Source organism: Perissodus microlepis, chromosome 18 (assembly GCF_051167445.1).
Source record: "Perissodus microlepis isolate ML-2025 ecotype Zambia chromosome 18, ASM5116744v1, whole genome shotgun sequence".
NCBI lineage: Eukaryota > Metazoa > Chordata > Actinopteri > Cichliformes > Cichlidae > Perissodus > Perissodus microlepis.
Window position 1 is genome coordinate 22,640,494 of NC_140478.1, and position 21,780 is coordinate 22,662,273.

At 40.0% G+C, this 21,780-nt stretch overlaps 1 protein-coding gene across 1 annotated transcript in view; it reads right to left on the reverse strand.

The window, feature by feature from the left end:
- The window catches only part of prkci (protein kinase C, iota), a 43,569-nt gene that overhangs the window by 11,932 nt on the left and 9,857 nt on the right, over window positions 1–21,780 (reverse strand). The window contains exons 2-13 of the mRNA XM_084911848.1: window positions 17,448–17,569; window positions 14,648–14,737; window positions 12,374–12,424; window positions 10,985–11,070; window positions 10,296–10,433; window positions 10,152–10,206; window positions 8,108–8,163; window positions 6,984–7,160; window positions 5,124–5,221; window positions 1,154–1,240; window positions 904–1,039; window positions 671–758 (exon numbers count right to left, since the gene is read on the reverse strand). Of these exons, the coding sequence (XP_084767974.1) occupies window positions 671–758; window positions 904–1,039; window positions 1,154–1,240; window positions 5,124–5,221; window positions 6,984–7,160; window positions 8,108–8,163; window positions 10,152–10,206; window positions 10,296–10,433; window positions 10,985–11,070; window positions 12,374–12,424; window positions 14,648–14,737; window positions 17,448–17,569 (1,184 nt within the window). The remainder of the gene's footprint in view (window positions 1–670; window positions 759–903; window positions 1,040–1,153; window positions 1,241–5,123; window positions 5,222–6,983; window positions 7,161–8,107; window positions 8,164–10,151; window positions 10,207–10,295; window positions 10,434–10,984; window positions 11,071–12,373; window positions 12,425–14,647; window positions 14,738–17,447; window positions 17,570–21,780) is intronic.

A 21,780-nucleotide genomic window follows, 5' to 3' on the forward strand; every position in this document is an offset into this window, starting at 1 on the left:
CTGAATTACCCAGATTAGATTAGTTGAGAAATCCCCAACAGCAAAGATGGTGCTAAAAGAGCAACTTCCAGGAGAAAACAGCTTTTTAAAACTTGTTTTCGGGGTGTAGTTAGGAAACTTTTAATGCACTTTATCATTACATTTGCTGAAAATAGAGCTGATTTAAATAATAACAGCTTCAATAATTGTTGGAAAACATTTAAAGACGGTTGCACACGCTTATATTGCAATGCAGAACCATACACAAATTTCAGCTAGGTGTTTTTGTTTTGTTTGTTTTTTTTAACCAAGAAATAAATAACCCAGGGGTTGCAAAAAACTCTTCTACCAGTCACTACCCACTAGTAGCCCTGGTTTATGGTGACAGTGTAAGATACCTGGCTTGTGTATTGTGGGGTATTGGTGACAGTGGTGACAGTTTTCCTTTGGGCACTAAGATCACTGCTGTATGTCGTGCACCATTTAAATAAATTAAATATATCCTAAATTTAAAAAACTAATATGTATCCAAAGAAAAAGTGTTCCTACGTTTGTCTACAGTTGTTGAATTGTTTATACATAATGTAGCTTGAGTGTGTTAGTGCAGATAAACCCAGTTTTGCCTCACACACTTTCTAACTGCAGAATTAGATAGCATTTCTGGTAAGTGCCTCCATGTCGTAATCCTCACCGTAATCCTCTCCTCTGAGTATTTCGGGGGCGATGTAATTGGGGGTACCGCAGAAAGTGCTCGTCGTATCGCCAGGTCTCAAGCCCTCCTGAAAGAAGAAAAAAAAAAGAAAGATCATCAGCTGTGAGATCATCTCAGAGGGCTGTAAACCGACACGTCTGCAGCTGTGCAGGTGCTTTTATCCAAAGTGCACTGCGGTATCATTACCAACCACATTAATCCGTAAACCACACCTTGCACATGCCGTAGTCTGTAAGCTTGATGTGACCCTCAGAATCCAGCAGCACATTGTCCAGTTTCAGGTCTCTGTAGATGATTCCCCGCTCGTGGAGGTAGTTGAGCGCCAGACTGATTTCTGCTGAGTAGAATCTGAAACACAAAGAGGGAAATTACTGTGTTTTTAAATTCAGCTCCGGCTGCATAAAGAAATTAAAAACGCATCTGTCAATTTAATCACACGTGAAGCAAACGGCCAGACTGTACCTGGCATGTTCTTCTGGGAGTTTCCTTTGCCTCTGCATGTGGAACATGAGATCTCCACCATTCACATATTCAATAACAAAGAAGAGTCTGCAGAAAGAAACAGAAGTTAATTTCTCTTAAATACAGAATTAGTCATCTTTCAATCATCCATAAGACATCTGTCAGGGTGGCTGGATGAGCGCTCTCATTTTTTTTTCCTGCTAATGTGCTTTACTGATTTTATTACACTCACTGTATAAAACTTGCATCCAACACAGTCAGCCTGGGGTGGATATTTACTACAGCTTCAATTAAATTTTTACTTCCAAAGGCGATAAAAACATAAAACATTTTTCCACTAAGCGATTACTTTTCTTGCTTTTATGAAGTTCTCGTGCACAAAAAAAGAACACATCTTTCCTTTACAGCTGCGTACTTTTGCCCCTCACTCAAATCTCAAACTTGCTCTTCAGTTCAGCTCAAAACGTAATGACGGAGAGCAAGCCTTCAATCACTAAGACCTATTAAATCAGGCTCTCAATTCAATTCAATTCAATTTTATTTATATAGCGCCAAATCACAACAAAGTCGCCTCAAAGCGCTTCAAGGCGCTCTCTCAGATGAACTTGAGAAATATTGATGACAGTCAAAATTCAGGGCCTTTCAGTCCACCTGCAGGTTTGCACGAGTCTCCCATGAGTCTGCTGCTGCCTGAGGCTCTTTTAGCTCCTACCTGCACCACCAGACAGTTGGGTTATATGGTAGGGCCAAAATCCCTACCATATAACCCTGTATTTAAATTTGAAGTTAGTGAATAAGAGATTCCAACAATGACCAAAATTAACTGATTTTACTATAACTTAGCAGCCTGACTGATTTATACTTCAGTTCAGTTCATTTTTATTTCAAACATATACATCCACCAACATTTCATAACTACACCGTAACCTGACCCGCGATACCTTTATTGCCGCTGTTTTTTAATTTATCAGTGAGTGAATATTGATCGACGCCTCAATATAAGGAGTAATAATTATAGCATCGATATAAGGGCTCACAAATGTCAGCAAATTCCTGGTGGGAGACAGATGAAACTACTGAAATGTAAGGGAATCAAAGGGGAATCTACAAAGAAGTGAAAAAAAAACTCGAGTGACAAAATCTGTCCACAACAAAGACCGGCGACCCAGAAGGGAAAAAGTCCCAGCATTTTATTTGTTTACATCGTGGGTGTAACCGCACATATAACACCAGGACACGACCACAAGCTATTTAACACAGAACGGAGGAGCACAAACGTAAATGTCGGCAATGACGTCTGCCACTCATGCCGAAACTGTAGGTCCCACATAGATTCCCTGCAGAAGTCTAACCCAGGCCTTACACATGACCTAGTAAAAATGCACTTAATAATTTTGTGTTGCTTGTGTTCTTTGTGCTCTCTTCGCTGCTTTGGGATTAAAGTATAATGAAACACAAGGGACTGTTTATGTGTTAGCTTCTAAAACCAAACTTTGTCATTTTAGTTACGTTTACTGTCACAAAACATGTTTCACCGCGACAGGGATTTTCCTATAACCTTAACCATGAACACGCTTCAATGACCTAAAAACAAGTGTTTTGTTTACATAGAAGTAATAATACCTCAACCACAGGAGCGGCATATTTAACTGTGTTGTTGTACAATGGTGTTTTGATGACCTCATCTGGGGTTTGGTACCTTGCCCAAAGATGCTTTCGAGTGGGTAGGAACTAGAGATGGACCGATCCAATATTACGTATCGTATCGGTCCGATACTGGCCTAAATTACTGGATCGGATATCGGAGAGAAATAAAAAATGTAATCCGATCCATTAAATATCACGAAAGCACCTCATGTGACATGGCGTAACTCGGCTCATAACCTTAGCAGTTGGAGCAGTATGCATCACGTGATAGAGCGGCTGTGGCGTGCGAGACCTGTCGGCGGTCTGGTTCAGCATTTGTAGCCTCGCTACCAACCCGGCATTTCATCTCTGACAAAGTTATCCCAGAGAGAAGTAAAGCAAGTGTGTAAGTTCATCTCTGAATGTTTGTAAAGCATTCCCACATTAAGCTTAACAACCGATATATGGAGCGACTGCCTCTTATTCTCTCTCTCCCCTGCTGCTACTTCAATCATGAAACTGCTTAATGATCAGCTGATCGGCTTTTCTGTCGCGACTCCGTCTCTCTTGTTTGTTTATCGCCCACTTTGCACCAGAAAGAGGAAACCAGCGGATAAACAACAGCAGCACGTTTAAGCTTGATAAGCTGTTGTTAGAATTTATTTAATATTACTTTCTACGCCACGATCTTTTTCTACTTAGCTGACGGCTCGTAACTGTGCAGGGGCAGATCTAGCAAAGTTTAGCCAGGGGGGCCGATAGGGCATTAACAGGGAAAAGGGGGGCACAAAGAGATACTTTTCTTTCTTATTCTCATTTAAAATGTCTAGCTTTTAATAATGAATTATCTGAATCTTACACCCAAAGTTTTAATTTGATGTAAAATGAATAGAAGTCCATTACTGTATATAGTAACTGTTAAGTCTAATAAATACCCTAGTAAGCTATAGTACTTTTTCCTTTTGTTGCTGGGAGTTGGAACCCTATTAGTTAGGTTGCTTAATATTTACGCTAAGTACTCTTTAAAATACCAAAATAAGGAGGATGGAGTAGGTTTAAGTTTTTTAGATTGATCAGTATTGCTGAATTATGAAATATTTTGGGTGCGGTGTATTTTTTGCATACAGGTATAACAGAATAGCTTTAGTGTTGTTGTTTTTTTAAAACTTGAGTATGAACTTATACAAAATGCAGCAAGATATTAAAAAAACAGTTTTATTGATTAAAACAAAACACTATATCGGATTCATATCGGTATTGGCAGATATCCAAATTTATGATATCGGTATCGGACATAAAAAAGTGGTATCGTGCCATCTCTAGTAGGAACCACCAACTTTATACTGGTAGAATACAGGCCAAGTCTTGAACCCCAGGACCAATCACTCATTCACACAGCACTTTGAGCTAGCTCACATGCTGCAGCCACTGTAGAATCACCAGTTCACCTAACATGCTTGTCTTTGGGCTGCAGGAGGAAACGTATGCAGGCACAGGGATGCATTTATGTATTTACTCCAACATAGTTACTCACTGACTGTAACTTTACTTTTCTAGGGTGGGTTTTGTCCAGGTGTATTAACAAGGGTGCAAATTATTTACTAGTGAACAATCCCCTTCAGCCAACCAGGTAGCCCCAGCCCTTCCCTCTTGTGCATCCCTAAATTGATCAGATTATGTTCATACCAATCCCCAAAAAGCCTAATCTTCAGAAATTCTAACGCCATCGTGGTGTAATGCTGCTGGTGACAGAAGTCCTGCAGAAAACTAGAACCTGCAGCAAATGGACGGCTGGTTCACCATGTTTGTCGTGGTGATGAGGAACTCAGTTGAAAGACAGCTGATTGTCCAACTCTTATGGGGATATTTAATGATATTTATTAATGTATTTAAGAAAGTGTGGTGTCCCTCTTTTTGCACCCTGGCTCCAATACTGCCACAAGCACAGTGCAATTCTGCGAGAAGCCATGCAATGCATTTGTGAAGCTTTATTTAGAAAATTTAGAAATATGTAAATGTAGCAAGAAATCTGGGTCTTTAGATTCATTTCATTTGGGACGGTAAAATTTAAGGAAAGGTATGCTCTGGATTTATATCCCACTGACTGCTTTCTCAATCACTTTGTTTGATAATCAGAAGAAAGAAAAACTGTAACTTAAATTAAAATCTGAATAAATGACCAGAACAACCTGATTCAGGCAGCAGTCCCTCCTCAGACCTGTAAATTGGTAATTGTAAATTGGTGTAGCTCTTATATACAGAGGATTTTTCCAAAGCCTAGTGAAATAAATAAATTAATAATAATACTAATAATAATCACGACTCGTGCAATAGAAAAGCTCACCTGCTTTCTGTCTGGAAACAGGAGTGAAGGCCGACCAGGAAGGGATGATTAGAGGCCTGCTCGAAGACATGCTTTTCTGTTTGAACCCAGTCGATGTCCTGGAACAAAAACACACAAAGAAACACCCAAATGTCAATCAAGGGATGTTTGTGAGCTAACTAAAAGCTGAATAAGCACAGGGCTCCATCGACCATCCTACAAAGCCTGAGAGTTACTTGTGTGTAAGGTGGACAGCGGTGGGGGAAAACGGCTGAGCCAGTAGAAGCGGGGGCTGGCCTCTATCGGTAGCTGGATGATAATATGTCTAGACACGGATGCTGCTCACGCTGACAGGGCAGGGACGGCACAACACTTTGCCACTGATCGAGAAGCACTTGTCAATCTGTCAATCACGCTAAGTGCGCCTAATCAAGGCCAACTACTCCCGCTGCCACCGGCTGTGCTGCTACATGTGTTCACGGAGATCAATTTTCCATGACGTGATAGTTTATCTGCACGTTCTGACCTCTTCGAAGCCGCCAGTCTTTCTAACTCTGAGTATTAAGGGATACATAAGAGCGATGCTGGATCACATGACACCAATCAGCGTGTTAGCAATAACAGCTCCCATTGATTGTTCTAGTCATATTAATTAGACTGACAGGAGACTGATTGCTTCATTATTAATTAACCTCACAGAGCGAGTCCTGGTGTCTTGTCACACTGTATGGACTTTAGTGACAGTGGCACCATCCTCGCAGATATACAGCTTTAGACCTCTGGAGTTTGCTGGTCTGAATAAGTCAAAAACAGTAAAATATCGAGTCAGTTGATTATCTATTAAAGAGTCAGTAAGAGAACATTAAAATCTCAAGTGATTAGTCAACTATTAATAATGTTTTGACTGAAAATAATTGCACCTATTTCGATAATTACTGGCATTCAAGGCCATTAAGAACAAAAAGCCACTTTGTGCTTGAAAATCCTTCCATGTGAGCATTAAAAACTGAAACACTCTGGATCTTGGACTTCTGAACAGTCAAAACAAACAATCCGAAGGTCCCACTTTAGTAAATTAAGAAACTTTGCTGTCAATTTCTTGTTTTTCAAACATTTTACTGTGTAAACAGTTAATCAAAGACAAAAAATAATGAGCAACTAAAACAGAAGATCATTAGCGGCAGCTGTTAAAAGGGCCTTACTGCGTCCTCTTTACATATGCCTACACAGAAAGGAGCAAAAACACTGGTTCAAATAATCATTTTCCATGATGTTGTGTAAAAATGTGTTTCAAACCACTGCATAGGACAACAAAAATCACCCAATTTTGGTGGAAATTACACACTTTAAGAAGCCTTTATTATGAACTCTTATATTCTGCCCTATATTAAACATGGACATTGCTACAACAGTTTCTAATAATCACCATATGTGTAAGAAGATCCTGTGAGCCAAAAGCTCAGGCTTCAGATGCTCTAAATCCTAGTTCACCAACAGGTGGATTGCGGTCTAGATCAGGACATGGATCTATTACTAGATTCTGACGGGCCATCTCCATTTTACTCTGCCCACCTTTTCTCATATTTACGGTACAGTTCTGTTAATTTGAGACAGAGGATGATCTGAGGGAGTCTCGTATAGCATAAACCAAATATTTTGAACTGAATCATACAAAGCTATTCTAGCGACTCCAAACAATAAAAATATGGATCTTAAAAAGAATATAATAGATCGCCCTTGATACACAAGTACAAAAATGCTCCATTTCATCAGATTTCATCCAGATTTCTTTGATTTCTTTCTTTGCCTTTATTAAAGGTGATTTTATATGTCTGGTAAGCATGTCAGGCATCAGCAGTCTTTACACCTCTTCTGATTTACCTCGTCATCGTTGACCAGCTCCTTCTTGACGACCTTCATGGCATAGATGCGCTCCGTCTTTTTCAGCTGTACCAGCAGCACCTTGGCGTAGCTACCTCTGCCGATCACCCGCAGCAGGTCAAAGTCGGCCAGGCCCAGACTGGAAGTCGATTTCCCTGTGTCTCTGCTACTCCGTGCCTACGAGGTGCAATATAAAAAAAAAAAAAAAGGAACCCCAGTGATGGGGCCGAGCACGAAATACTATCATAACAAAAACATAATGAATTCAACTCGGAGCCGATTAATCACGCATCGTTTTGGCTCTGACTTTCTCAAGATAATTTTTTTCACTGAACTATTGACAGAGCTGATGAGTTGGTTTGAGCACGAGTGTGATTTCCTTTGGGTGATTTTGTAAATGATATTAAAAAAGCTCCCAGCACCACTTTTAGGCAATAAATCTTAGTAATGACTTTCTTGTCTCGATTTAATACCATCATGATGCTACCATTAGATCAGGCCCTGGCTGTATTATAGTCCTCCTTCTCTGTAAACATGACTCCCACCTTCACCGTTTCCTCGCCCGCCTTCTCTGCTCTCTTGTAATCTATCCTGTAGTGAACCATTTCGACTACCTATCTATCTAACATCCCTTCACGTGACAACCCCATCCCCAGAGTCAGACATGGAGCTGAAGATAACATCATTCGGCCTGCTCTCTTTTATCTCAGTCTATCGGCGTCCAACTCAATTCAGTCTTTATCCATTTCCAGCTCTCCTGCCTCATCCAACAATCCTCCCTACCAACCTCCAAACTGCATCCCTGGCCATTAATCAGCCTCTGGTGTTAAGAGCTGTGATAAAAGGTTACTTTATTAGCTCTACCAAAGGAAATCAATACCAACACCACTACACGGGTGCCTACGTCTCCACGCTCTCTGCATCCAGCATGCACAGCAGGTGAAAGAAGGATCGCCCAAATCCTCACAGATGAAAACCTGCTTCCAATTACAGATGATCTTTCTCCCTCTCACCCAAACAGCACCAAACAGCATCTAAATATACATATATCCATCTAGTCAGCGTGACAGGTTGACAGATTACGAGTCACGTATCAAGAGTGTTTGAAAAGATTTCTCTCTCACCTCTTTTTCTTCTCCATCGTAAGTCAAGCTTTCTCTGGAGTCTTTATTCTGAGGGCCTGCGAAAGGGGGGGGGGGGGAGTGACAGACAGAGTGACAGACAGACAGAAGGTGAGGGGGAGGCAGGAGAGGAAAAAGGAAAATGGGAGAGATGAGAGAAAATAGGTGAGAGACAGTCACACGCTTTGTTCACAGCTCTGCAGCACCAGAGCAATTTCTCTCTCCTTGGTTCGAAAAGAAAACAGCCAGTTTGTATTGACCCTTGTTTAGCAATACAACAAAACCAGACCATTTTGTGAATACATAAGTAGGAAAGTATGCCTTTACACCTTATAAATTATTTTAATGTTAATCAAGCCACAATATCAGTAAAGCAAGGACATCTGCACTTCAATAATGGCACACTGAGCTTTAGGTGCCCCTCTAACAGCAAACAATGATCCTAACCTCTTTCAAAGTTCTCAACCACTCGACTGCACCTAAATCTGGAGCTGCTGGTAAGCTCGCAAAATCAGCTGATCAAGGTGTAGTCCAGGTGGTCAAGCCCTGCACAAGCTCCTTGCTGAGTTCGGTGTTATCTAAACACTGGCAATAAAATAATGGGCACTCAAAATCAGCTCCACATTTTGTTCCTAATCCCCGGGATTACACATGGTGCGAGTCTGTGGCGTGTTTGATTTATGCTTCAGTGGGAAATTAAGATTAAAATTAACCTTCTGTAACGTTGGGTCAACTTAGCCCGCAACTATTGTGACTGACCTGCTCAGGATTGTTGATTTCTCCTGTTCATTTCACCGCAGTTTTTAAATTTATCAATGAAAGAAAAAAAATCATCACCCTAGTATAAAGAATAATAACCATGGCATCAATATAAAGACTCACAAAACTCAGCAAATTCCTAGATGAAGACTGCTGAAACTATCAGGATTGATGTGAGAGAATGTCCAAAGAATTAAATGAATGCATTTGCCCCCGGAAAAACCTGACTACCACAAAGAGTGGGGATCCAGGAGGGGGAAAAGCCCTAGTATTTTATTTGGCTAGCACCACATATAAAACACTGGGGACACACCCACACGACATGTAATACACCAGTATGTGTAAATGCCGACGACGCCGGTCACTTACTAAGGCTACATCGTAGGCTCAACAAAGACTACACAGAACTCTAAATCAGGTCTTAGTCTGCATGAGGTCTTTTATTTTAAAAACAAAACCAAACTGACTTCCCCTCGTGCTAATTTGCACACAGGCTTAATCAAAAACTGACTCTGTGTACATCTTTCATGACGCAGAGCAGAAAGACATTTTTGGGATGCTTCTGAAATGCCCTGCAGTGCTTCTGGTGGAGTACAAGTGCTGTCTTAGGGTGTGTTGCTGCACTCACTGGAATACAGGGTGCTCTTACGGGACCACTGAACTGTGGTAAAAATAATAATTACTTTAAATCTAGTGAGTGTTAAGATTATTTATCACATACCTCAAATTCTGAAACAACAGGCATTTACTGTTTGGTAGTGTGCTTCAAACCTAGTCTCTACCTGAGCTAATACAGCCTGTGCGTGGGTGCATGTTCGCGCATGTGTGTGTTCGGGTGGTTGGGGGTGGTACTGCTTTAAAAAAAAAAAAAAAAAAAAACTAAAAAAAAATCTAAAGAAAAATTGTTTTATCTCAGCAGTCTTATTTTCAAAATTACTGCAAGTCGCAGCTGGAGCCGAAATTAAATTTCGGTTAATTGCAGAGCCCTACCATTGATGCATTAAATTAACATGATCACATTATAACATTTATAGTTTCATATTGCATCTCCACTCATAACCGAGTTGGGTGGATAGTGCTACTCTAACAGGCGCAACCTAACATAACCCAACTTAACCTGCCCAATGCCCAGAGGTGATGCCGTCAGTCATCAGTGATAACGCACGAACGCACTGTGGAGCCGTCTTACATAACTGAGCCTCTGAGGCTAATTTCACAGATTATATTATGTAAATTAACAGAGAAAACTGTGCTTTAAAACTTTAAATGATTTAAATGTGTGTGTTACCTGGTTGTTCATGTGGGTCTAGCTGACTCGGCTGTGTGCTGGGCATCATTGGATCCTACAGAATAACATCCATCATTAAAGTACAATCAGCACAGAGACAAACGTTCAGTGTGTATTTGATTAATTGATGGTAACAGATCTCACATGGATCATCGGTCTGCCGCACTCTACTGTCGCCAGTTTATGGCACTTCTTGTGAACCAGCAGCTTGCAGTTGATGCATTTGTAGCCTTGTCTTCCCAGACCCCAGATTCGGTCTGTACAGATGGCGCAGTGGGCTCGCTGCTCGGGTGGGCGAGAGGAGCAAAAATCATTATCATAATCAAGTACACAGAATAATCCAAAGAGTGGCACAGAGACAACAATGACTTCTGAAACATGAACGCGTCTGCTCGTCTAGAATCAACCCCCTTACTACTTTAAAATCACTGAGGTTTAAAACTTCCATTAAGCCATTGCAATATTTAGACACTAATGTACAAAACAGAAGGAAAATAAAGGATGTATCAAAAAGAATGACACAATTACATGGAAGATTGCAGTAATTTTAAAATACATGGTTGTGCTCAATGTGCCCCCCTCTGGACACGGCATACGTCCATATGATAGTCCAACCCGTCCCATACGTTTGCAAGCATGTCTGGAGTCACTGCTGTTGTTATGCTACCTACCAGCAACCACATGAAACTCACAAAGCTCCTCTAAACAGTATGTATTTTGATTGTTACTGGTGAACTGCTGTTGAATTAAAGCACGTTAGATGATCGAAAACAAAAAAACACTTAAAAATAGGCATAGCAGCGCAGAGAACTACACAATTCATTACGTCTCACCCTGTTGAAGCGTTTGGCCTGAAAGGCGTGACCGCTGGCATAGTAAAGCTTTCTCCAGCGTCGAGCTCCACGGCGATATATTGACTCTGTGGAGGGAGGGGGGGGGGGGGGGGGGAAAGCATCCAGCTTCACACGTGTGGTTTCTATGCATTTTTAGTGTGATCGGACAAAAATGTAAACTTTCTAAATTCACAACCATATTTGAAACACCACCATCACAACACTTTCTGCAACGTTTTGTGGATTTTCTGTGTAATCTTGTTTGCTGAAAAGTGCTAAAACTGTTTGAGTTAAAGTTTATAAATGTGGTTCGATACTCTCTCTTTGATTTTTAAACAGGTAAAAACATTGAATTCATTTCTTGCATGTTGAGTCAAAGCTGTGAATCAGTCGGCATCTCTTATGACTTTTAACCATCAATGTGTCTTTACTGGCTCTCCTGCATGAAATAAACTTCAGTGAATTTGAACCACATTATTCAGTGTGAATATTCCACTTCTTCACTCTGGAAAAAAGTGGCAGAGCCTCATTATGGCGCGTTCTGCGGTAGGACTACACCTATGAGAGGAACGTGTAGTCTGTCATGTCTCTTGGTGATGAAAAGGAAGGATTTTATGAGTGTATAATCACCTAATCTCACACAGTGACCATGGTAACAGACAAAAATATCATGTAGTCTGAGCCTGACACTGTCTCACAGCTTCATAGGCAGCCATTGAATCACATTGTTTGTAATGGAGGTGGATGTGTTTCTAAATTATAGAAAAACAGAGTGGCTCTATGGTGTAGCAGTTAACCCATTTGCCTTACATGCAAAGCAGACTGGAAGGAGACACAAACCCAGTCTTAGAGGTCATAAGCTTTCTCCTAGTCCTGAGCCCAAGCTTGGATATATCGGAGGGTTATGGCATCCGGTATAAAATCTAAATCAAATCACCACAGGGATCATTCTGCTTTGGATGAAAGTATATTTATGCAGTAAGGACATCCCATCTCCTGCACGCATGTTATTGCTTTTAATTTTCAGTTATGTAACTGTTGTGCTGTATTTTCACTTGGATAAACCTACAGACATTTCACTGTACACCGAGGTTACTCAAACATGACTTCCTGTCCTCAGGAGACAATAATTTGTGCACACATCATATTCAAATGATAATTTATTTTCTGCAACAGTACTTCGTTTCTATGCTTTTACAAACTTCTGTTTCTCTGCACAGACTCGTTAAGCGTCCTTACTTGGACCCAGACATTGAACAGTCTCCATTACACCACTGTGCCGTTTTAAGGTTTCCTTGGTGTGTGATAGATTTGAAATACAAGTTAAATGCAGGATTGTTCAGCTGCTAAAAATGAGGTAAAAATAAAGAAAGAAAAGGTTCAACTCACTGTCTTCTCCCGGACAAGGCATGCCAGGTTTCTCTGGTACACAGGGGAACACTGGAAAGAAAAAGGATGACTAACTTTAGACAGTGTTAAAGTCAGACATTTCTATCATCGTCACGGTGAACCTGTAGCAAAAGGTAAACTTCTTTTCAGGTGTGTATGATGTGTATTTGTGTATGATACTACACAAACTGGGAAAAGACAATTTTTATCAAAGTCGACAGCAGAGCGCTCGAGTTAGACTGGGAGCAGCGTGAGTCAGAGACGAGGCGTGGGCTACAGCCAAAGAGCTCGTTAACAAGCAGACCTGGTGGCCCCTCACGGAGCCCTCACTTCCTCTCCTAAACATCCCCCTTCATGTCTCACTCATCCTCTTTCAGTCATCACACTTGAATCTGCTGCACTCTTGACCCACCACCTCTGATTATATTAAATCTTTACATTATCCACAGCCCCAGGTTTTATACTCAAACACACACAGCCTGCCAATCAAATCTACCCACATATGCAACCATCTCCCTTCAGCCTGGACTCATGAGGTTGTGTCTATGTCAAACAGATTAAGCTTAGACGGTGAATTAGCTGCGGGGCCCATAAACAGTCGTCAGCAGCAGAAGTAATGCTGTTTCACAGTTCAGCGGCACATTAAACATATGTGTGGATGCCTTTTTGTTGTATGCATTATTTAGCCATCTGTGATCAGACATAAGCAGAAATGTACATGATTACTGATGCATAAAAAGCAAAAAGAAAAGAAAGAAAGAAAGAAAACTACAAGCCACCGGACAGATGTTTAGGTTGACTGTTTGTTATGTCGGTTTTAAGCATTGCAGTTGCACTAGTAAATTTAATTAACATTATCACTTTACTGTCAAACACTGTCTGCAGTCAGGCATGCTCTGCTGGACAAACTATATGAATTTTTTTTTCTTTATTATGTGCTGCAAAAAATAATAGTTCTCATAGAAATGTGTTGTAGCCATGACTACAGCCTGTTTGATATGGGATTTTTATTGCAGACACATATAATATTTTTTCCTCAGAGATGCACTAAACAGATTTTTCTAACATTTGTTACGTGTTGTTATTTATAAGTCCTTAAAATAGAAAATAGGATCATACACTTTAAAATTAATGTTATTTTATTATCACAACAAGTCATCGATTACTCATTTATGCTCCACCCGACTCTGCATGCATGCTGGTTGTTTCCAACAGGGAAGGTGGAGATCGCAAACTACACAACATCAATACTCATAACATGGTTGACGGGTGTTTCTTCTGTCTCATTTTTACCTTTTACTTTAATTTTCCTTTTACTGGTTGTTACAAATGCCAATCTATCAGCAAATAGATCACATCGGCCGATGTGGTGGGTGGCTGGCTCTTCGAAGATCACCCCACCCAGCTTGAAAATAGGAAAGCATCTCAAACTCCAACACTGAAAATTAACAAATAATGAACACTGCTGCTTGTCAGAAGATGTTTGCAAGGCTTTTTTGTAAAAACGTGGGAGGTTTCTGTGAATTCATATCCAAAGACAACATAACTTGATATGGATAGTGTGTACTAGATCTTTGGCAAACGAATATTACACAGTAACTTATTGTGCAAAATCACTTTGTCAGTGTCTTTCAAGTCCCATAGTCTATTTTGATGTTTTTATATCTAAATCATTAAAAACTCTGAAATGCTAAAAAGAAAAAAAAATGATATTGCTTGCAGATAAATGAGTAAAGCAAGGAAATGTTTTTCATTCTGACAAGAAAAAAATCTAAATATATTAGGATCTATTATTGCAGTGAACACAGGCTCACAATAAAAAAAGGTAATTCTGTTGTCTTGTGCCTAAGGTGCTTGTAATTATAAACTAAAAACAACATTAAGGACTGACGCTTTTCACTCTGTAAAAGCAGGAGAGCCTGATTATGAAGGAGGACATTAACTACTAATAAGTCAAATTGTGGCAGTCTGTGTTGGTACTGGCTGTCAGCCACGATCCAGGCCTGAGGGCTGTTCTACTGTAGCTTAATGACCAGAAATGGAACAAACAGTAATGCTGCTAGTTTGGCTTGTTATAAAAAAGCCCAACAGGGAGGTGAGTGGACCACTGGGAAAGCAAAGACTCAACAATAACAGGCTTTTCTTAGAGTTATTACAGAACTGGTCTGAATTAACACATTTCTAACAGCAGCATACAGGAACACACGCTGAAAGTGTAGATGTAACCGAAAAAAGAGGGAAAAAAGGACTTGTGTGAAAAGCAGAAAGGCTCACCATGGATAATGAGCTCTGAGTCTTTGTTGAGTTCATAGAGACGCAGAGCTTCCTCCAGTTCCAGTTGCGACGATACAGTGCAGGGGTCACCTAGCAGCGGAGGAGAGACCAGATGTCATTCACCACATTTACATGAACACAAGAAACCAAAGTTACTGGGAGTAATCACACGTGGGAGGACAAGAGAATATTTTTACTTCCTTTGCAGTAAAACTACTTGCAGAAAGAAAAACAACATTTATTGAGTTTCAATGAGCTTCCTCTTTAGAAAGAAAGAAAGATTAAAATTACGGTGTAGAGTACATAATGTACACCTTTTTTCCTATGTTTCTAGAATAGATACTAGCAATAGAGATTAGAAACACAGAGACACATAAAGCCAATCTCAATCTCCCGAGCCATCAAAAAGGTTTTTGTAGATTTTGCACATTTAAGTGGATTTCTTTTTCTAATTTTACAAAATAACCCTGCTATAGTCTGGCAGGGAGTAAATCTGGTGTTTTATTAAGAGACAAAAATGTTTATGAAGGGGCAAAAATTAGCACATTTATTGTCTCATCACAATGATCTTGTTTTAATAATTAGTGGAAGCCAAAATTGTTACTGGAATTTAATTAGTTAATAGGTGTGTCTGAAAGCCCCCTCTCCTTTGTTCTTTCAAAAATATCAGCATTTCATTTTCCAGATGCAAATATTAAAGCCTGCTTAGAAATATAAAAAGGAAACCACGGCATTTAAGATGTGGCCGTAGGAAAATCCACAAAGTGGATGCTAATTTTTTTTTTTTTTTTTTTTTTAATTTTTTTTTTTACACAGAACAACAAGGGAAGCAGCTGCAAAGGACAATTAAGAGGTAGGTAAACTGTATTTCCAGTAAACGGTGCAAAAGGCTGTAAGAGTTAAAGGTGAACGAAACAGCGGGGCAGTTTGACATTTAAAATACAAAAAAATTCAGTCTAATCGTAGGTGTGATACAAAACGCAACACATGAACTTTTAAGTAAACACTGAAAGTGTGTGGGTGTGAGCAGACGTCGATGATGCCATTTCGAACATTTTTATTTTTAATTGTACATGCCTATTTGTGCAGTGATCAATAATTAAAATGCCACTCAAACACAGATCTAATTACTTCCTCATCATTTACAGGAAAAGTCCAGGGTCACTCGTGAGGAGGCTGGGCAAGGCGACGCTCAATTCTGCTCTTACCGCTCGACCCGACCGATCACCATAAAAAAAATATTTTTTTAAAATGCTGATAGTATAAATAGCACAGGAATGGAAACTATGACACATTGTATCATTTTAAATTTGCACAAACTGCTGGAGGTGGATGTTGAATTAGTGGGTGGACTGCAGCAACTACTGTGTCAAAGGTAAACGTGACAGTCTGGTTTAATCAGTACAGACAAAGTTTTGGTTTCAGGAAGAGGACAGAAGTGACACTTTGTTTAGCAGGTTTATTATGGGGTTGTTGGGGTTTTTTTTTTTTATGTGTTCATCAGGTTTATCATGTTTCCTGAAAATTTTAACTAATCTGGGCTTTAAAACATAGTGAAGAATTTTCTGCTTTTCAAGTTCATGGACAAAAAGGTGACGTATTAAAATGCTTTGTGATATTGAAAGATTTAATTGTTTAAGCTTATTCAAGCATGTCTTGTACAGTGTATGTAAGGAGCGCCCTTGATATTTATGGCTGCAATTAAAATATTTTCATTACTGCTTCACTGGATTGACAAATGAGTCATTTGTTATAAACACAATTTCCCAAAGCCCAAAATGATTTATTCAGGTTGCTGGCTCTCAACTCTTTATCTGAAGATCAGCCTACTGGTTTAGGTGTAATTGTTAAGAAGCCATTTTTGTGTTTACAAGAAAAGCCACCTACATACAGAAGTCACCTTAACTTCTGAAGCCCACTAGGAGTAACCCTTGGCGTTCTTTTCTGAACTGAGCAGTTTTTATCATATTTCAGGTAGGTCTGGGTGATATATCCAATATACACGATGTATCGCAAGTTTTTCACGTACAATGGTGAAAAAGACTATCGTAACCATTGAGTATAAAGTGCCATGGCCATATTAAACTGTCTGAAAGTAATTCACAGAGTTTTGAAATTAAGGGTACAAGGGGAGGTTGTTAGATGTCGTTTTTATGGATTAAAGACTTAAACTAACTCAGTACTATATTTTGTTTATAGGAAAACTGAGTGTCTGAAGTTGAGTATTTTTAAAAACACACATCAGCAGCAGGCAGACATACAGACAAACTCCAGGTCTATTCTGTAATTATAGCGACGATGACCTGAGTTCACGGTGTGCACTTTGGGGGCAGGAGGAGAGACAGCAAGCACAGAGTACGTAGTAACAACATCAAGCAGCTTTTCTGCCTCACACAGACTAATGACTCCAGCGACTTTACGTGGGTGGCTATCAGTGGGAGCTGATCTGAGTCTAATGAGTTTGAGCAGGCCAACCTTCTCCTGAGTGGAATGATCTGATGGTTCCATCTCCATCTTTCCTATGACACAATGACTTCTGCCAAATAACTCGCTGACAAAGGACTGAATCAGCCTGCATACATCTGGACTGACAAGACGTATGCAATGGTAATGGAATGCAGTGGTAATGACATATGTGCTGATGTGAGCCTGCGCTCATCATATGCTGCCAAATTCAACTGGTGGTTCCTAAATCATATTTCTATAATGGTTGTTTTTCCATAAGTTAATTTGTGAAAAAGCCCCAGCTTTGATGGCTGTTCACCTTAAGGTGGAGGCAGCAGTCTGATTAGAAACGTACCTTCCTCATCAATCCACTTCATGGTGAAGAGCTGGTCGTTGTCCATGGAGCACATGTCCTTCACCTCCCCATACAAGCCTTCGTACGAGATGGACGGTTCAAAATGTGTGATCATGATGTCCCTGCAGGAAAGAAAAACAAGTATATTATTTAACTTGAAACAATCAGACATACTGGATCAATACCAACACAGTCAATATTTGACTTTCCTGCCACTCCAACATTTTCTATTAGACGCATTCACAGCCAATAAAAGTCATTCCACTAGATTAATTTCAGTATTAACTATTTAGACCAAGGCCAAATAAATAAAAACAAATACAGCTACAACATATCACTTTTAGGGGTGTGATGTGACCATCATACATTGGTTTCTGAAGTCATATACTGAAACCCCAAGACTGGCATCTCTATATCTACTATCCTCATCTTTTGAAAGTGGCTGCGACCAACAAAGGGCAGAGCTGACTGTACTGCACTCTCAGTGGTTAATGTCTTTGATAGCCAATGAGTATGTCCTGGATAATCATCTCTGATGCTTAGAATAAAAATTTACACCATAAAATATCAGGAACATATTTAGAGAAGTGAAGCTTGCAAGTTCTTTTTGCAATTATAGCTATCGCCCCCTGGTGGTCATAAAAAAGAATGCAGGTCTAAGGTACTTCTCAGATGCCTTCAAATTTCAGACCCAGAAGTTAGGCCCATATTTTATACAGCCGAGAACCTCTGGAGTTAAAAGCGAATAAAGAAAATGATAAGCCAAAAGCTGTAGTACTTCTAAAGGCCATATGAGGGTGATTCCAAAAGTGAGCCAATCACCATAGACTCACATGTTAAAATGCCTAAACTTACAGTATTAGAAAGCATGTCTACAGCCTACACGACATCTGCCCCCCTTCATAAAACTATAACTCATCCATCTGGATACTAAATATATCTGGAAAACAATGTATGATCTGATGTAGAGAATCATTACGTTGCTACTTTGTACAGACAGTGATGCTGAAAACATGCAATGTAATCTTATCTATATCCATCCATAACCAGCACAGTACATTGTTCTACACTGTTCTGTATTGTTTAAGAAACAAGTTTCATAAGCAGAGAGGAAAAAAGGTTGTGGGTGCAAACCGAGTGCAGACACTATTTATTGCTTATTATATGTCATTACATACCTCTTATTAATTTCCACAAACATACAAATGGCCTCCTTAGTCAACAAATCTGAACGACTAGTGTTTCAAATCTGAATATCAGTACATGCATAGATCCATTCTCTGCAACATGGATACAATATTATGATCCACTTCACAGACATCAAATATTGTTACTAAGGCTGCAGAAGAAAATGTATTGTTATTATTACATAATCTGCTGATTACTGTTTGTACAAACCTTTCAGTCCTTTAAATATCACAATGCAGAGCCAAAAATGTCTATCATAAACTCCCCAAGGTTCAAGATGACGTTTTGTCTGGCCAGTAATCTAAAATACAGTAATACTCAATTGAAATGTAAGAAACCCTGAAAGATTTGAGAGTGTGAAAGGAGAAAAGTTTGACATTTTTATTTAATAACTGGCTAATCAAATGATAAATGATTGTATCAGCACTAGTCATTACTCATAAAGATTTGTTAAACACTCTACTCCTCCAATCTGTCCCCCGCTCTCGCTTATGTCGTCAAACAAAAACTCTCGAGAATGTCAGACTTATGATGGGGAGAAAAGAGGTGAGAGAGCACTTTTTTTTTTTTTTTAAAAAACACTGCTGTATGTGAGTCACAGTCTGTCACATTTGTGTGTGCATTCATCTGTACAGCATGACTGTGGGTGTGAGAAAGAGCAAAAACAAGAGCGAGAAAGCCTGCCATGGAGTGAGCGAGACAGCCGCACACTCAAACAAAATGGCACAGCTGATAGTGGCTGTTCTTGGACCGTGACCGCTGTGGTTTAGGGCTCACTGTCCACCACTGCAGTCCCTTTATGGAAAAGCAGGGAAGCTCAGTCAAGAACAAATATAACTTCTGACAATGCTAGACCTCGCTGATCAAACCTTCATCTCATGTATGATGCTAATTTGGCCTTTAATGTACTGGGAACCTGTCCAGAGAGTAACCCTGGAAGGATGGACAGACAATTTGGGCTTCTAATGATTATGAAAACAATATAAATAGCATAAAACAATTATTCTTTTGCATTTTTGGCTACAAAGCTCTTGTTTTTTTTGCACCCTCTTTCATATACATAGATGAGTTTCCTCCCTTAAAGCTCAAACATCTCCAGACATCTCAAGGAGTCTTAAAACATCCATCTAGATCACTCGGTATGACTGCCACCCCATAGCTGCCCCGGCACACAGGTTCATCATCTGTTGTTCATCATTGCAACACTGAAAATCCCTGAAAAGCAAAAATATTTTGCCATTGCTGAACACCAGCTTTGTTTTTGTTTCTTTGTAATTTTATGAGCCCCGTCTATTTAGGGGTAAGGGGGAGTTACCCTAAAAAGTAGGCAGAAACAGATAGATGCAAAGATAAGATTTTTTTTAAATGGGTGACAAATTAAAAACAAACCAATTAGCACAAAAAAGTAAACTGGAAAATGTCCTTACAGGATTAGTCACAATGTAAGAGAGGAGAGAGGGGAAACGACTCAGGGGCAAAGCACTATACACATGGTATAGGACGGCCTTTTCCCAATTCCTTTAAATGAATTTGTTAGACAAAAGACTGTCGTGTTATTTGCACAAGTGTCACCACTAGAGGGGACTGTGTGGTCCCATTCAGGCACATCACATTTGGAAAATTAGTCATTAAAGGGATGTAGGTGTTGGATGGTTGTATAGATTTTTCTACCTGCTTAAATGAACAATTTGGCTAAAATGCAGGATTTTACTCTTTAACACTGCATGGTGTTGTACCTGTTAAATTAAAAAACATAAGAACTGCTGAGCAGTTATCCCCATGGAAGCAGTCAGCACTCCACTCATAATTTCATGTTAGCGCCAGGATAGACGTTACCTGCTCCCTGTGTTTACTACACAATAAGATGGGGGTAGAGATGTGAAACACAAGCTTTTACAGGTCTGCAGGCGACAAGAGATCTGATCTCAGGCGGCTACTGGAGCAGGATCAGGAATAAGAGAGAAGAGGGAATGGGCAAAAACAAGGAAAAAGGTCGTGATGTGTAAATGCACTCCCCACCTCCAGCCGGGGACAAAGACCTCTTACTCCCTTTACAGCCTTCATCCCAGCTGGTTCCAGATTTTCATCAACTTGAAAGCTTTTTATCACAATTATAAAATCCCAGTCTTTTAAAGGCAGCTACTACACAAGTTCAAGGACAGACTGAGGTGTGTGGGGTCAATGCAGGTTCAGTCCTCAAAAGGGAACAAACATAATTAATACCAATAAGCTGGTGAAAGACATTAACAGGAGGATCTGAAATGATTCGTCAGCGCACAGCTTCCGCACAGCAGGTATTAAACTGTCTGCGAAACCACACATCAAGAATGAATAAAGCAATAATATGCTGACGTCAAGAGACAGCCTGATGCCTTCTTCTCCTTCCCTTCCGCTCTCTATTTTCTCACCCTCTTCCTCCATCCTGCTGGTGTTAATCATTACCAGTGAGAGGAGGGGGAGGAGAAAAAGACTGGAAACAGCACTCCTCAAGTCTGATCTCTCCTCCAGGACCAGCATGGCAGCTCCACTTCCTACTAAAACCCTGATAACATCAAAGGTTCAAGAGTATATGAACACACACACGCACTACAATTCCAACACCGTGACTGTAGATGATCCAAGCGCCGTTTTGATGCCAGCGAGTGACTAACTGAGTCACGTGTGACTGGACCGGAGCTGAGGGTGTTCATTAAATACTGTGCGGCTACGCTGTAGTTAAAGTTTAGCCAAATCTCCAGTGTTTCAAACAACTTCCTCATTAACACAGATACGAGCTCAGCTAAAGACTGCAGCTGATACAGGAAAGAAGTAGAACACAGTGATCAAAAATAGACTCACTGGCCACCTCATTAGGTACACCTGTTTCAGTGATTGTTAATGTGAATAACTAATCAGCCAGTCACATGAACTGCATCTAGACATGCCACTGAAGTTCAAACTGAGTATTAGAATGGGGAAGAAAGGTGTTTAAGCAACGCTGAATGTGGCATGGTTGCTCAGTTCAAATCTTTCAGAAACCTACTGAAATCTACTGGGGTATTCCCAAACAACCATCTCTAGGGTTTGTCAAGAATAATCTCAGAAACAAACTATCCATTGAGCAGCAGTTGTCTTGGTGAAAATGTATTGTTGATGATAGTGGTCA